Source organism: Sebastes fasciatus, chromosome 4 (genome assembly GCF_043250625.1).
Source record: "Sebastes fasciatus isolate fSebFas1 chromosome 4, fSebFas1.pri, whole genome shotgun sequence".
NCBI lineage: Eukaryota > Metazoa > Chordata > Actinopteri > Perciformes > Sebastidae > Sebastes > Sebastes fasciatus.
In genome coordinates, this window is record NC_133798.1 from 18,248,415 (window position 1) to 18,264,435 (window position 16,021).

Sequence of the window (16,021 nt, forward strand, 5' to 3'; positions counted from 1 at the left end):
AGGTCAGCTCTTTGTCTCCCATTCGGCCGGTCATTTTGATAATGTGTTGTGTTATTTTTTTTGCTTGAATAAGCGTCTGTAATGTCCTTGCGGTATTTTTGCCCTCAGATGAATGTCTTTTAAAGATGAACGAGATATTACGACATATGCTTATCCGAGGGTTAGATAAGAAGATTGATACCACTCTCATATCTGTCTGTGGCGGACTAGCCCCAGTTTGTTCCTCTCAGGTTTTATTGTTATTATCATATTGGAGTCACAGAGCTAAGCATCTGTTATTAATAAAATGAATACCCGGTGATCATGGAAAAACCCAGAAGGTCATTTATAATCACTTTTTGTTGTTATGAAGGTATTTCCAGGAACCTCACAGACCATCTGGATGCAAAAATATTTGCTACAAGATTTATATTGTTATCCAGGTGGCCAGAAATTACAAAGGAATTAGTGCTAGGCAATATAGAGTATTGTATTGTATATATTATATAGATATATATATATATATATATATCTATATAATATATTGATATTGTTATAAGAGACTAGATATCGTCTTTGATTTTGGATATCCTAATATGGCATAAGTGTTGTCTTTTCCTGGTTTTAAAGGCAGCATTACAGTAAAGTGATTAATTATCTGAACTTACAAGACTGTTCCAGCTGTTCTTTTATTTGCCTTTACCCACTTAGTCATAGAGTGCTCCAGGGATGATGTATTTTTGTAGGCCAACCAGGGAGTTAACATCGCCCTGATTCCCTCGACAAAAAGCCAATGAGATTTTTCCATTGGGATTATTGGAGACGGTTGCATGAGCGCGAGTATAAAAAACAAGGCTGTAATGGCGGACGAGTCGGAGTGATGACGTTTAGTAGTCTCATTTAGCCACTTGTTAGCAACCGCCTTTTTTAAGACACATAAAGGCTTCAAAATTCACGAGTGGGATAATTACTGACGTATTTTATATCGTAGAACAAAACGTTACACACAGCTGTTGATTCAACTTAATGGTCATTTTTGAGGATCTGGTTTAATCATTTAAAAGGATGAAGAAGAAAGTTGTTTACGTGATCCTGTTTAAATAAATCTAAAATAAAAACCATGACAGCTAGAGCGTTCATTCTTTTTGCAGCGGAAAGCTAAGGCTTCTATCTTCAACGTCATCACATTGTCCACTCATGTTGACATCATTACAGTACGTTTTGCGGTACAAAACGTGGTAAAACGTGCGGTGGCACCAGAGTATTGCCCCGTAATAGCCGCAGGAGATCGCTGCTTGCATGATCCTATTTAAATCAATCTAAAATAAAAACCATAACAGCTAGAGCATTCGTTCTTTTTACAGCAGAAAACTAAGGCTTCTGTCTTCCTTCGCGTCATCACGTTGTACGCTCGTGATGACGTCATTACGTGCGGAATGTAACAAAACTCAAAACGCCTTTGCACTCGATCTGTTCATAAAAATGAGCAAATCTGAAAAACTAAAAAACAGAGCACAGCTCACAGCTGGCGGTACCGTGAGGTGGTTGGCTTGTTATTAACAAGGTGTGTTTCCGTGTAACGTAATGTCATTCTAATCCATCGCGGACTTTTGGAGTAATCCTGCTAACAGACAAACAAACAAACCAACGCAGGTGAAAACAAAACCTCCTTCCTAGGCCTTCGGCCTTGGTGGAGGTAAAACTGTGCATGGTTCAAATAACGTATTGAGTGTTAAGAAACATGTAGTTCATGTTTTTTCATTTAGAAAGCTTTTGGGTCAAGATGTTTTGTGTGTTGATTTAGTCAAATTTGATGAAAAAAACACGTCAGACTTTTGTATTTTTCAATTTCAATACTTTTATCAATTGTTATGGTTTATTGACTTACATAACCTTTTAGCTTAGGTTGTACCGATTTTAGGGATACGAAGCATTTGAAGATCAAAACATCACAATAAGAAGTTAAATACCAATGTCGGCACTGGCGGACCATTTCTATTACAGAGTTCAAATGGTTAACATGTTATTTTAGTTTGCAGAATATTTTGTGAAATGTATTTCAGTCAGTGTTTGTGAAGGTGTGCGTGTGAAAACCTATGCCGTTTTCCTGTGTGGCACATCTCGTCATTTCAGAGACCTTTCCCCTCACTCACCACATAATTTCAGTGTTTGTGACTAATGCACCCGCATTTAGGCAGCGATTATCTGCCCTCATTGTGCCTCTGCAAGGTGAATAATGTTGCCTTGAAGTCTCACTTATAAGAACAGTGATTGCCAGTCGTCCTTGAAAGCGGGCACATACTCATAATTGACGCTCAACTTAATATGAGTCACTTGTTGTGTCTTTTTGCCTTTTGTCATTGGGCTTTAAAGAAGCTGAGATGAATCGCTGGCACATCGGTTGCCAACACTTCAAAGTTACATAATGCGACAAAGGGACAAGTCTCAAAAGTCATGATGACATACAATGAATACTGGAAAAACAAAGTATGTTAGCATTACTGGCTAATTTAAGCCACAAATTTAACAATTCAATCTAGGGGTGTTGATCTACCGGTGTTGACGATAACTTTGATATTTAAAAATTACATATTTATATCATGTCAATAATACACATATGATATTGTGTAAATAATCCAGCGCCTCTTAAATCATTTTATATGTACAGTATGGCTACAGACTCTCTCTTCAGCTCCCTACAAAAAATAGACAAAACGGACAATAAACAAAGTTAAAGATGAATTTGATTGATAGCATTATTCTTTTTTTTTCTCTTTTTCTTTAGATATTGCGATAATGTCGTTATTATGAATTATTTTGTCCACAATCATCGTGTAGTGAAAATCTGATATTGTGACAGCTCTAATTCAATCAATTATTGCAATGAACTGTATAAGATATTTCCATTATTTTGTCCATTCCGTGTACTGTACATGTACCAATGTCATTGTTGCATCCCAGTAATTATTATAATCTTTATTTATGTCAAAGATACAAAGTGCTTCACAGTCAAAAAAAGAAGTATGTAAATACATGTCATAATGATACATAACTAAAGCAGTTTGGACAATACAAGGGTTTTTATCAATAAACATGTATCAAATTAGATGAAAACAGACAATTCATGAAAAAGTCCACTTACTACAGAAATGCAGGTGTGTGTGAAGATGAACCTTCAGGAGAGATTTAAAGGAATTGAATCAACAAGGAGTCTGTTTTTAGAGTTTGCACAATCTGCAGGATTTAAGGTTGAGTGCAGGAACATACAGTATGGCTACAAAAGTAAGAATACATTGCTTTTATAAAGGGGAATGAAAACAGAGCAGTAGGTGTCTGTAATTTGTTCAGGCCACCTCACAGCTTCAAATGCCAAATACTAGTCAACAAATAAACAATTTGTATTCAGTGATTTTACATAATTTGTGCTTAAGTAATTTACTAATATTACAATGAAAATGCCACTAAAAAAATCAAGTATCACTCTAGGGCTGCCCCCTTTTAGTCGATTAGGCAACTAATCTGTCATTTCTTCTTTAGTCGATTAGTCGTTTTTTATGCATTTTTCATGCTGAATGAGTTATTTCTAAGAAACTTATGAGCACATCTCTGGTAAAGATTTAAAGTGGTGCTTTTGTGTGATTCTTTGTGGAGAAACTAAATCAACTGAAATCAACTAGTCGACAAAATCGTATGTTAAAGTCGACAAAGAATGTCTTTGGTCGAGGACAACCCCATATCATTCATAAACTTGTCATTTTTTGCTGATAGGGTGTCTGGAGGCGAGCTGTTTGACCGCATCGTAGAGAAAGGTTTCTACACAGAGATGGACGCCAGTCGACTCATTCGACAGGTTCTGGATGCAGTCAACTACCTGCACACTATGGGCATAGTGCACAGAGACCTAAAGGTACGACGGTGTTTAATATTTAAACATGGCTCCTCAGAAAATCCACTGCAAGAGTTGAAAATGTTTCATCCAGGAGAATTCTTCAGACGAGCTGAGAGGGGAAATCCCTGCTATTTAACCAGCGTGAGTGACATTGCGTGAGCGCTTCATGAGGATCACCCACAGAGGTTAAATGTCAAGGATTTTCCTTCTCGGTAAAACTGATGAAGCCTCTTGGATGAGCCGTAAAATTCCCCCAACTCTCGAACTCTCATATCCAGGGGATTTAGTTTCATGTTTTGTCTGATATCTCACCGCCTGGATTTCTGAAATTAATCCACACAGACAGTACGTGAAACACACAGACACACTTTTTTAACTCTTTTCCTCTTATTTCCAGCCGGAGAACCTGCTGTACTTCAGTCCCCACAATGAATCAAAGATCATGATCAGTGACTTTGGCTTGTCAAAGATGGAGGGAACAGGTGACGTGATGGCCACCGCCTGTGGGACTCCAGGATACGTGGGTGAGGACGCCCTCTGAGCTCTGGAAACTTCCTCCGAGATAATTAGATACACTAGTTGGCTAAACATGATCTAATCTAATCTGCCAGAAGCCGCAGGTCAACCTTAGCCATCTGCTACAGGCAAACCAACACACATTTACATTCTTCTCCAGCCTCTGTGTCATGATGAATGGTCGAAAACTGTTGTTTCACTAGTTTTGCCTGACCATTTTTTAAAAATAATTTCCTTGTTCCAGCTCCTGAGGTTTTAGCTCAGAAGCCCTACAGTAAAGCCGTGGACTGCTGGTCTATTGGGGTCATCGCTTATATTCTGTAAGTGCTCACTTTTAAATATATATATGGTTATTAAAGAGGACCTATTATGCTTATTTTCAGGTGCATTCTTGTATGTTTACATGCTTTAGTTTTAAAAAAAGCTTTATTTTTGTCATACTGTTACCTGATACCTCTTTTCACCCTCTGTCTGAAACGCTCTGTTTGAGCTCCTGCTTGTTTGAGGGCGTTTGTTACTTGGTGACATCACCACATTACGGATGAAAAGGCGGGACTTCAATGAAGGCATAATAGGTCCTCTTTAACTGAAGCTTGTTTTGTGTGTTTGGTAGCTTGATTGTGTTCATGTTGGTTTTTTTAAACCTTTATTTAAACAGGAAGCCCAGAAACCACCAGCAAAACCTCATTGAGATTAAAAACCTTTTTATCAAGATTGTCCTGACCAAGAAAGGGAGCAAAGTAAAGAGTTACAGAACCTACAATAACACCGATAAGAAGATTAGAATTGAAAGATAAACGAGAGTCTTCAGCCGTGCTACCTCTGTGAAGTATGTAGTAGTGAGAAAGTAGTAAGAAAAACATTTTGATGTCTATTTGTGAAGTTCAGTCGGCACTTTGATCGACAACCGACCTCATATGTATTGTATCATTTCCTGTAAATATCAAATGGTTAAGTATGTCTGATAGTTTTATGCCTCTGCGCTGTAGACAGCCATTACCAAGATTTCATGTGCTAATTATGACAATTTCACACAAATGTCTAACAGGATAAAATGATGAAGTATTGACGTTTTGGACAGCTTGACTGGTTGGCGGACACATACAACTGTGAGGCAGTAATTCTAGTATTACATACTATGAAGATTAGTATGTAGCCTACTGTAGCTATAGCATTAGTAAAGATTTGGAACAATGCTTTAGTTTAGTATGTTAGCATGCTAATATTTGCTAATTAGCACTAAAGAGTGAGGAATGTCATTTGTTTTGCAGGTTTTTGGATATAAATCAAAGTATTGGACAAATTTAAATATGAACTGATGATGGTACTAGATGAATAGTTAAGGGATCACCAAAGTAATTAGGATTCATCCTGAGGGGAACATGAATATATGTGCCTAATTTCATGGCAACAGTTGTCTCTGGGGAGCATGAATGTCTGTACAACATTTCATGGGAACCATCCGTGAATCTGTCAAGATGTTTCAGTCTGACCAAAAGACTGACGAAGTCATCCCTACAGGCACACCATAGCGTGGCTGAGATAGTAAAACATCAATAAGAATCATACAAAAGATCACATCCTAAAAACAACACAATGCGGCACCTTTTTAAAGAAAACCTAAAAGCAGTCGAAAACCATCAAACCTCAAATAAATGAAACCACATCTCTCTAATTATATTATACACCATTTGATCGTAGTCTGAACGATTCCCACAGCTACTTTTCCTATTTTATGGAGCCTGTAAAGCTTTCAGTGGAAAGTGTTACATGAAGCTGCCAAATGAATTAAGTGGTGTTGCTCGTTAGCAAAGAGAAAATCCCTGCTCTCGTTATCCATTCGTTAGGTGTGAAGAATTTTAAGGTAATTAAGTGGAAGAGTGTCTGAAGCCCTCTCAAATGAGGCTCCTGCCTGGTGGTTGTTGTGGAATGATTTAGACTGTTTTATATTCAAGATCACAATTTAAATATACACAGATTAATGTTGTAGTTTTGCAGTTTGCATGTAATTTCCCCCATATCCGATGAAAATAGACTGTTTTTGTGCTATTTTTTCCCTCATAGCATTCATGTAGTCTCTATAATTCCTCTGAACCGTCTCCTGTTGCATGCTATAGGAAAAGTCAAACTGCCAGTGAGTGAGATTAGGCCTCAGCAAATCCTTTTTAGATTTGGGTTAAAGTTTCCTACATCAGCGGGATGCCGGCAGTCACACAGACTGTTGTTGTTATGTAATCATCCATCTTCATCTTCTCAGGCTGTGTGGGTACCCTCCTTTCTACGACGAGAACGATTCGAAGCTCTTTGAGCAGATTCTCAAGGCAGACTACGAGTTTGACGCTCCGTATTGGGATGACATATCAGACTCCGGTGAGCTATGACGCATGTGTGTGTTTATGTGAGTGTACACTGTGTTTTTAGAACATAAGAGGTAACACATTATTATACAGGTCCCATAGCTTTCTAATCATTGTCAATAAAGGAACTGATGTATAACGGCCTGAAAACTGTAGAAGATTATTAGATGAGTCAAGAATATTAATACGTAGGCCTATGTACCTATTAACAGAGTATACATCTTCCATTTTTTTAATTATAAAATTGTAGAAAATATATTTCACAGTATAAAAATATAAAAATCAAATAAATAATATAACAAAATGCAGTGAAAGGAAAATAATAATAATAATAATAATAATGATAAAAGAACAAAAACAGTTGGATTCAATTTGAAATGTCTAAATAATCTAATAGTTTTTGCCAATTTGTAATTTGAGTTTTTAACTTTTCAACAGTAGTTAAATACATTTTAAAATCAGTATCTTTAAAAATATAAAAGGAGGGTCGTTTTTTAAGCCATATCATTTTATGGATATAATATTTTGCTAAGATATTAATCAAATTAATTATGTAAGTTTTTAACTCACGCTAATCATGTTTTATTTGTAGATTTTCATTTAATAATTTCACATTATTAGCCTATGGCGTGACATGAGAGTCTTCTATTCAGCAGGTCAGCTCACATGCTAAAATGAAAAATGTGTATTTTACGGGCACGCATGATGTTTAACAATTTTCAACAAAACAAGTTTACAAGATTACATTAGTATCTTCTTGGGTTTAAATATTACCGTTATTTCAAGGGAATTCTTCTCGAAATCCGGGTTTTGTCAAGAAGGTAACCCACGAGTTGGGAAACTTAAGGTTAGGCATTGATCTCGAATAGTTAAGGTTATGATAGGTCGTCGGGCAGCAAGTCTCGTGAGAGTTTTGCAAGTGTCCGCCAGATTTCGCAATTTGCGGGTTTCCTGGTAAAACTGGTATTTGGTATGTGTGCCGTCTCAGAACATTGTCTCTATTTCTCTATTATTACTACATAGTTCTTTCCAGGACCTGTCTAAGGACCCTTTGCTGTTGCAGGTTATACAACGTGTTCTCCGCTGGAAATGTTTTTCACCTTTTCATTTCCCTCCACAGCCAAAGACTTCATCAGCTGCCTAATGGAGAAGGACCCAGAGAAGAGATTCATATGTGACCAGGCTCTTCAGCACCCTTGGTGAGAAAACCACCCGTCGCCACACTGCGTCTCAACCAGACAATCACAGGGAACCACACACATCTCAGTGCGATTAAACAGCAGTATGACGCAGCTTGCCAGGCTTACGCATTTGTCATGGAGAGCATGTCCTCCCACTGTCATCTGTCGCCATGGCTCCGAGCCCCGAACCCACCTCTGCACGGCACCGCCAGGCCTCAGAGAGAAATGTGCTGAATAAATGGCTGCCAATTAGTGGCTGGCGTCCTGAAGGATCCTTGAAGAATGTGGAAACTTTAATGAACAATTAGGATGTCTTCCCAGGCCTGAGCCGGAGCTAACGAGAGCGAGCGGGCGTGGGCTGCTGTCTCCGGCTGAGGTGGCCAATATGAATAGGCCTGTTAGCCATTAATGGGCTTTTTGGGTCCTGGGCAGGTGGTCCCTCTGATACAAATATGTGGTTTGTGACACTGGTAACAGGTGTCATAACAGAGAGAAATGGCTTTCATTGACAGGGTTTCATACAGAGATATTATGATTAGTGTGACAGAAAGTGATGCAGCGTGTGAGCTCCTGCAAAAACATCGCACCCATCAATCAAAGATGATTTGGCAGAATGAAATAAATGAGCCGAGCAAATAGGAAAACAACATGAGGACGATTCCCAGAGGTGTTACTGATACAATTGTTAACCATTTGGGTAATGCTCTGTGTGTGAAATGTTATTTACATGATCTAAACGGACTTGACTTTAATTTTCAGGATTGCTGGCGACACGGCCCTCTGCAAGAACATTCATGAATCAGTCAGTCGACAGATGCGGAAAAACTTTGCCAAAAGCAAATGGAGGGTGAGTACACAGGACTTATCACATCCCACTAAAAACTAGGGCTGTCAATCGATTAAAATATTTAATCGCGATTAATTGTATATACTAATTATATATATATATATAATTAGTATATACAATTAATATTTTATCTACCTTTAACCTAAAACTGAGCCCACTACAACCTAAAAATCACAAGTTGCTTTAAAGAAATGAGTGGCATTAAAAAACAAATTTGCTTTAACTCGTTATCATCGCGTTAACTTTGGCAGCCCTACTAAAAACACATTATTCTCTATCTGTTTAATTGGCAAAAACATACAGTGATTTCTCTGTTTACACCCTCTGTTCACAGCAAGCCTTTAATGCGACGGCTGTGATCCGCCACATGAGGCGCCTGCAGCTGGGCACCAGCTTTAACAGCAGCATTCACAACGCCAACTCGGTGTCCAACCCTCAGAGTCGTGCTCCAGCCAAGAGCCAGTCCGTGGACTGCGCCCCGCTCTCCCTGAAGGACTGTGAGTGACACTTCAGATGTCTCTGCAGACACAAACATGTCCAAGTTTTAGTGCCGCACTCTCTGTACACTCTGCTGCCCTCTTTCATTGAGATGATAGGAAACGGTTTAGAAATCCCTTGAGGTGTAATTTTCAATTAAATAGACTAAACTGATTTGATGTGGTCACTACGATTGTGGTGCCATTTAATTAACATAAGATCTGTTGCCGTACCACATCTCTAACAAACTTTTCTATTTACTAGTTACTTAATCAATAATTTAAGTCATTTATCAAACAAAAAAACTAAGCAATTGCTGGTTCCAGCTTTTCAATTGTGAGGGTTTCCTGCTTTTCTCTGTTTCATATTTTAGTGCATTAAATAACTGGATTTTGGACTGCTGGTTGTGTGTCACCTTTAGATTAAATCAATCAATGGACTTAATTATTATTTGCAGTCTTACTGTGTTCATTAGCGTTTGTGTGCTGAAGTATATTGTACTGTATGTGCTGTGATGACAACAACATTCGACAAAGTAATCTTCACTCAAGGTCCACATACTAGCTTTTATCTGGCTTTTCAACCACATCTCATGGTTTTCGTTAACAAGTTGCTCAGCTGTCATAGAAATAGCTCAGTGTTATTTCTACTACTTCTACTCAGGAATGTTTATACTATTTTCAAGGTCAAGAATGAAAGAAAGAAAGCTTAAAGGATGAGTCTGGAGATATTCTATATATTTTTTATTGTCAATAAATCCCATGAATCCCAAAGCTTATTCCTCTGTGTCATAGAGCTCCGTTGTTGTCCAAAAACTACGTACAAAAACATGCAAAGGAGTCCTGTTCCTGTTCCTTTTAAGATCGAGTTACGCTCGATCAGAACTAGTGTGAAGGATGTGATGTCTGACTACGCCATAGAAAGGGGGGAGACGCATTATCGTTTAAATAAAGGGGACAGTTTCTCCTGGAAGACACTGAAAAAGTGACAGAAATAGTTTAACAAATTAAAAAAAGCTGAGAGGGAAGTTAAAACCATGGCTCCTTCTGGCCTCCGCACAGCTGGCTAATGACAGCATGAAGTGGGTGTGAATGTAACCCAACGTCAGACAGGAGTGCGGGGAGGGCGTTTCCGAAACTATTCGACCATCCAATAAGAAGCATACTGGCGCCTTAACACATTAGTAGTTTTGGTCTTTTCATGGGATTTGTTGACAATAATCAAAACATTTCCAGACTTATGCTTTAACTTTAATGCATTTTTCCTGCTTGTCAAATAAAACTCGATGTTAATGACATGCAACGCTTTGCTGAAACTATATTTTCTCCCACAGGTCCTCCAATCGCACCTTTGCCCTCTGCCGTTAAAGCGTACAATCAGGACTCTGACGCCTCCTCTCCCGTACGAGAGGAACCATCCGCGGTGGCCGAGTCATCGCGGCCACCACGACCCTCCACCGTTACGGTCATCCACACTGGGACTAAATGACGCCAGGTTCCGCGGGAGGTGAGCTGGGAGACCACGGAGCTTTGAGATGGGACACAACCATCCCTCAGGCCTCAACGTCGTCGCCCAGTTTGCCCATCCCGCAGCCTCCCATCTGTTTCTGCCAACCACGGGAGGAATTTGAGGAGCCTTGGCTCAGCACGGCACCCCGGCTGCTTCACTTCCCACTGTCACACAGACCTGGAAGCACAGAGGGGAAGATGCTCACCAGAAGTTGTTATTGTGGAAGCCACGTTCAGCCTGGATCACGGTTGTCTGGCAGATAAACAAGCAGCTGGGGAGTGCCACACTAAAGGGAATTGAAGCTGCTATCAGTTTTGACTGTGAGCGTCTTTGAGAAGAGGACACTCCGCTGTATGCCTTGTGTAAATATCCTGCCTGGAAATGTTGAGTGGAGTCATGTTATGCAAGTGAAATATAAGCTTCAAGCTGTGGTGAATAATTGTGACATCATCTGCACTCTGAACTTCTTCTTGTCGTTTTGACAGCTCTTGTTAATTTGCTGTGGTGTTTGCTACAATGGCTCCCGACGGTGTGATGGTATGTGTTATATCTTTTTGCTTTAAAGTGGAGCAGAACGGTGATCGCTGTGAGGGCCGGTGCATTGCACTAAGGTATGGATTATTTATTTTCTTACAATATATTCCGACTTTTGTAAGAAATGTGTAAATGTGTTATTAGACTTGACTGAAATGCTATTGAATATGATAAAGATACAGTATCTAATAGTTGTTTCTTTGTAATTGCTGTTTTATTTGATGAATTAATTTTTTGGACGTGACTGTGAAGTCCTCCTTGACCACAGGAGGGCAACCACGTGTTGTTGCTGTGTGACCAGTTCTCAGGGATGAAGCCAACCAAACCCCTCTCACCCCTGGTGATGAGGATGAAATAGTTGAAAAATATGACCTCCAAATACTGCATATTACTCTAATGTGCCATTGGGAGAGTTTGACGGATGTTTTCTTTCTTTAAATCCATCATTATTGATGACAGTATGAGTGTAATGTAACTTGTACTGAATGGATTGTTTTTCCCTTTAAAAATCTTATTTGGATTTAAAGAAAGTGTTTATCAGTGAAGTGTGCATTCTTGTCTGCAGTAAAAATGTAAAATGACAAATGAATGCAAACGTATCATTGCAGAGTCGTCTATAATCAGTAGTGTACAGTTCAGTGGTGGTAATATCGTGCTACCTGCTTCCGCTCATGACGTGGCTGGTCTGAGAACAGCTCGCTCACTCTGTGTTTAATCACTGTGCTTTCATACCAGCCTGTTGAATTTAGCAGAAAGACTCTTTCTCCTTCGCTCTCTAGAGACTCTCACACAGAGAAGAGAAGGGATCCGTCTTTGTATTTTCTCTGTGGTACCTCTATTTAATTTCAAATCACTCAACATGAATGGTAAAAAAAAATAAAAAATAACACTCCACCAGAACATGCCAAATATTGAGGCGATTTTGAATTATCTAAAAATGTTGTGGTGAATATTTACTGTAAATACAAATCTCAACAACACAGTTAGTTTGGGTCTTGAGTGTTTATTTTTGCCTTCCCTAAAGCCACCCAAAAAACAAATCAACAGAAAATATGAAGCATTTAAAACCCCTCCGTTTGCATGTAATTGTTGCAGAAATGTGATTTGTAGTTGTAGAGATTCATGTATTAAAAAAAGAAGCTTGTTTGCATGAGTTGTTGCTTCTTTGAGAGGAAGTAAATATCAGGTTAGTGACAGTTTGTACACATTTCTTACAGCAAAAATACAGATTTGTATATGATTATGTTAAAAGGTTCAACTAATTTCATCACACGTGAGTAAATATGAGCAAATACAATATACAGACGTAGGCAAAGTTGTTGGTAACGTTCCGTTAAAGAAAGAAAAACCCACAATGGTCACTGAAATAACTTGAAACTGACAAAAGTAATAATAAATAAAAATTCACTGAAAATTAACTAATGAAAATCAGATATTGTTTTTGAATTATGGTTCAGCAGAATCATTTAAAAAAACAAACTAATGAAACTGGCCTAGACAAAAATGATGGTAACATTAACTTAATATTTTGTTGCACAACCTTTTGAGGCAATCACTGCAATCAAGTGATTTCTGTAACTCTCAATGAGACTTCTGCACCTGTTGACAGGTATGTTGGCCCACTCCTCGTGAGCAAACTGCTCCAGCTGTCTCAGGTTTGAAGGGTGCCTTCTCCAGACTGCATGTTTCAGCTCCTTCCACAGATGTTCAATAGGATTTAGATCAGGGCTCATAGAAGGCCACTTCAGAATAGTCCAATGTTTAGTTCTTAGTCATTCTTGGGTGTTTTTAGCTGTGTTTTGGGTCATTATCCTGTTTGAGGACCCATGACCTGCAACTGAGACCAAGCTTTCTGACACTGGGCAGCACATTTCGCTCCAGAATGCCTTGATAGTCTTGAGATTTCATTGCACCCTGCACAGATTCAAGACACCCTGTGCCAGATGCAACAAAGCAGCCCCATAACATAACCGAGCCTCCTCCATGTTTCACATTAGGTACAGTGTTCTTTTCTTTGGATGCTTCATCTCTTCGTCTGTGAACATAGAGCTGATGTGACTTGCCAAAAAGCTCCAGTTTTGTCTCATCTGTCCAAAGGACATTCTCCCAGAAGCTTTGTGGCTTGTCAATATGCATTTTGGAAAATTCCAGTCTCGCTTTTTTATGATTTGGTGTCCTCCTCGGTTATCTTCCATTAAGTCCACTTTGGCTCAAACAGTGACGGATGGTGCGATCTGACACTGATGTACCTTGACCTTGGAGTTCACCTCTAATCTCTTTGGAAGTTGTTCTGGGCTCTTTGGTTACCATTCGTATTATCCGTCTCTTCAATATGTCATCAATTTTCCCCTTGCGGCCACGTCCAGGGAGGTTGGCTACAGTCCCATGGACCTTAAACTTCTGAATAATATGTGCAGCTGTAGTCACAGGAACATCAAGCTGCTTGGAGATGGTCTTATAGCCTTTACCTTTAACATGAAGGTCTATAATGTTCTTTCTGATCTCCTGAGACAACTCTCTCCTTAGCTTTCTGTGGTCCATGTTCAGTGTGGTACACACCATGATACCAAACAGCACAGTGACTACTTTTCACCCTTTAAATAGGCAGACTGACTGATTACAAGTTTGAAGATACCTGTGATGCTAATTACAGGACACACCTTAGTTTAACATGTCCCTATGGTCACATTATTTTACATCTTTTCTAGGGGTACCATCATTTTTGTCCTGGCCAGTTTCATTAGTTTGTTTTTTAAAATGATTTTGTTGAACCACAATTCAAAAACAATATCTGATTTTCATTAGTTCATTTTCAGTAAATTTTTATTTATTATTACTTTTGTCAGTTTCAAGTTATTTCAGTGACCATTGTGGGTTTTTCTCTCTTTAACGGAACGTTACCAACAACTTTGCCTACGTCTGTATGGTAAATACAGTATATTCACACTTCTTCCTCCTCTGGTAATGTAGCATAATATCATTGCACATCTATTTAACCCAGGCCCTCCTTAAAGGAACAGTGTGTAACATTTCGGTGGATCTATTTGCAGAAATTTAATATAATATTTATAACTATGTTTTCCTTAGTGTATATTCACATGAAACTAAGAATTGTTGTGTTTTCGTTAGCTTAGAATGAGTCCCTCATATCTACGTAGGGAGCGGGTCCTCTTCATGGAGTCCGCCATGTTGCTCCGCTATGTTTCTACAGTAGCCCAGAGCGGACAAACCAAACACTGGCTCTAGAGAGAGCCAGCGTTAGCACCGCTTACGGGAATCAGTTGGTTGCAATCTGCAACCACACCAATAGATGCCGCCAAATCCTACACACTGCACCTTTAACAGCTAAAAAACATACTTAATATTGTTTTATCAGCTACATACATGATGCATTACCTCTATGTGGGGTTTCAGCTGTTAAGTAAGGGATAATGTACAGCGAGCCGGTCATTGTTGTGAAAGAAACCTCGACAGGGCGATGCTGTCTCTCATCGTCCTGAAGGGGTTTCTTTCACAACAATGACCTGCTAGCTGTACATTATCCCGCTTATTACACGGGTCTACTTACTTAAGAAATCAATAATTTGACACAAAAACGGTCCGCCAGAGTCCGACATCAGAACTGCACCCAAAGCAACGGTCTGTTATAAATAGCAACAGTCTGCTATAAAGAAATAACAGATCGCAGAACGGCGTGATTAACCAATCAGAATAGAGTATTCAACAATGCTGTGTAATAAATACAATGGATTTTCATCTGCTCTATATCTATGATTGGTGTTGACAGAACTTTTTATGCAGCACTACCCCTCCATAATCCTGAATAAGTGTTTTTGGATTTCCATTATTGGAGTTTTATAACAGTTTGTTCTAACAGGAACCTTTTATGGGCTCTAATTGATCCCAAAAATAAGTAACGTCACTATTTAGGACAACAACATGTTGTACATTTCTTTGTCTGTAAATTATTATTTAATTAGTTTAAGCAAAACCGTAAGACAATTCACTGGTTCCAATTCCTCAAATGTAAATATTTGCTATTTGTTTTCTTAGTCCACTATAATATTAAATTGACTATCTTTGGTTTTTGGCTGTTGGTCGGACAAACCAAGGAATTTAATTAAGTATGTTTTGGGATTAATGGCATTTTACCACTGTTTTCTGATATTTTATAGACCAAATGAATTAGGGCGGGGCAAGATGATGATATAGATCATCAAAACAATATAAAAATGTCTATCGTATATATTTTTCTGTATCATTTCTATCGCGATATAGACTAGGCCTATGTTTATTTTCCTCTATAATTTCACTTAAAATTGTTGTGTTCATTTTGTACTCAAGTTCTCAAAATGAGAAAATACTTTTCATTTGTCAAGTACTTAATTCACACAGGAGTCTACAAAAATAGGCTTTACCATGTGGTTATTTCATATAGACTATTTATTTATTGAATTATTGAAAACATGCTATATTTTGATATATACAGTATATCGTTATCGAGAAATTAAATGACCTTTATCGTGAGAGAAGATTTTTGCCATATCGCCCAGCCCTAAAATTAATAATCGATTAATTACAAAAGTAATTAGTAGATTAATCGATAATGAAAATAATGTTTCTATTTGATCATCCATATCCCATGACATATAAAACTATTTCCTTATTTATAATAGCAATATTTTATGGTTATTTCTGTACTGTGTCACATTCATTAAATGTGTACAGTAAG

At 38.4% G+C, this 16,021-nt stretch overlaps 1 protein-coding gene across 4 annotated transcripts in view; it reads left to right on the forward strand.

Annotated features, from left to right (window-relative positions):
- The window catches only part of camk1db (calcium/calmodulin-dependent protein kinase 1Db), a 31,045-nt gene extending 18,770 nt beyond the window's left edge, over nt 1-12,275 (forward strand). For all 4 annotated transcript variants that reach the window (XM_074632423.1, XM_074632424.1, XM_074632422.1 and 1 more), the window contains 8 exons: nt 3,748-3,886; nt 4,266-4,392; nt 4,629-4,704; nt 6,642-6,754; nt 7,862-7,940; nt 8,682-8,769; nt 9,104-9,266; nt 10,580-12,275. In XM_074632423.1, coding sequence (XP_074488524.1) covers nt 3,748-3,886; nt 4,266-4,392; nt 4,629-4,704; nt 6,642-6,754; nt 7,862-7,940; nt 8,682-8,769; nt 9,104-9,266; nt 10,580-10,734 — 940 coding nt within the window. In that variant the 3' untranslated portion in view covers nt 10,735-12,275. The remainder of the gene's footprint in view (nt 1-3,747; nt 3,887-4,265; nt 4,393-4,628; nt 4,705-6,641; nt 6,755-7,861; nt 7,941-8,681; nt 8,770-9,103; nt 9,267-10,579) is intronic.
- The last annotated feature ends 3,746 nt before the right edge of the window (nt 12,276-16,021 follow it).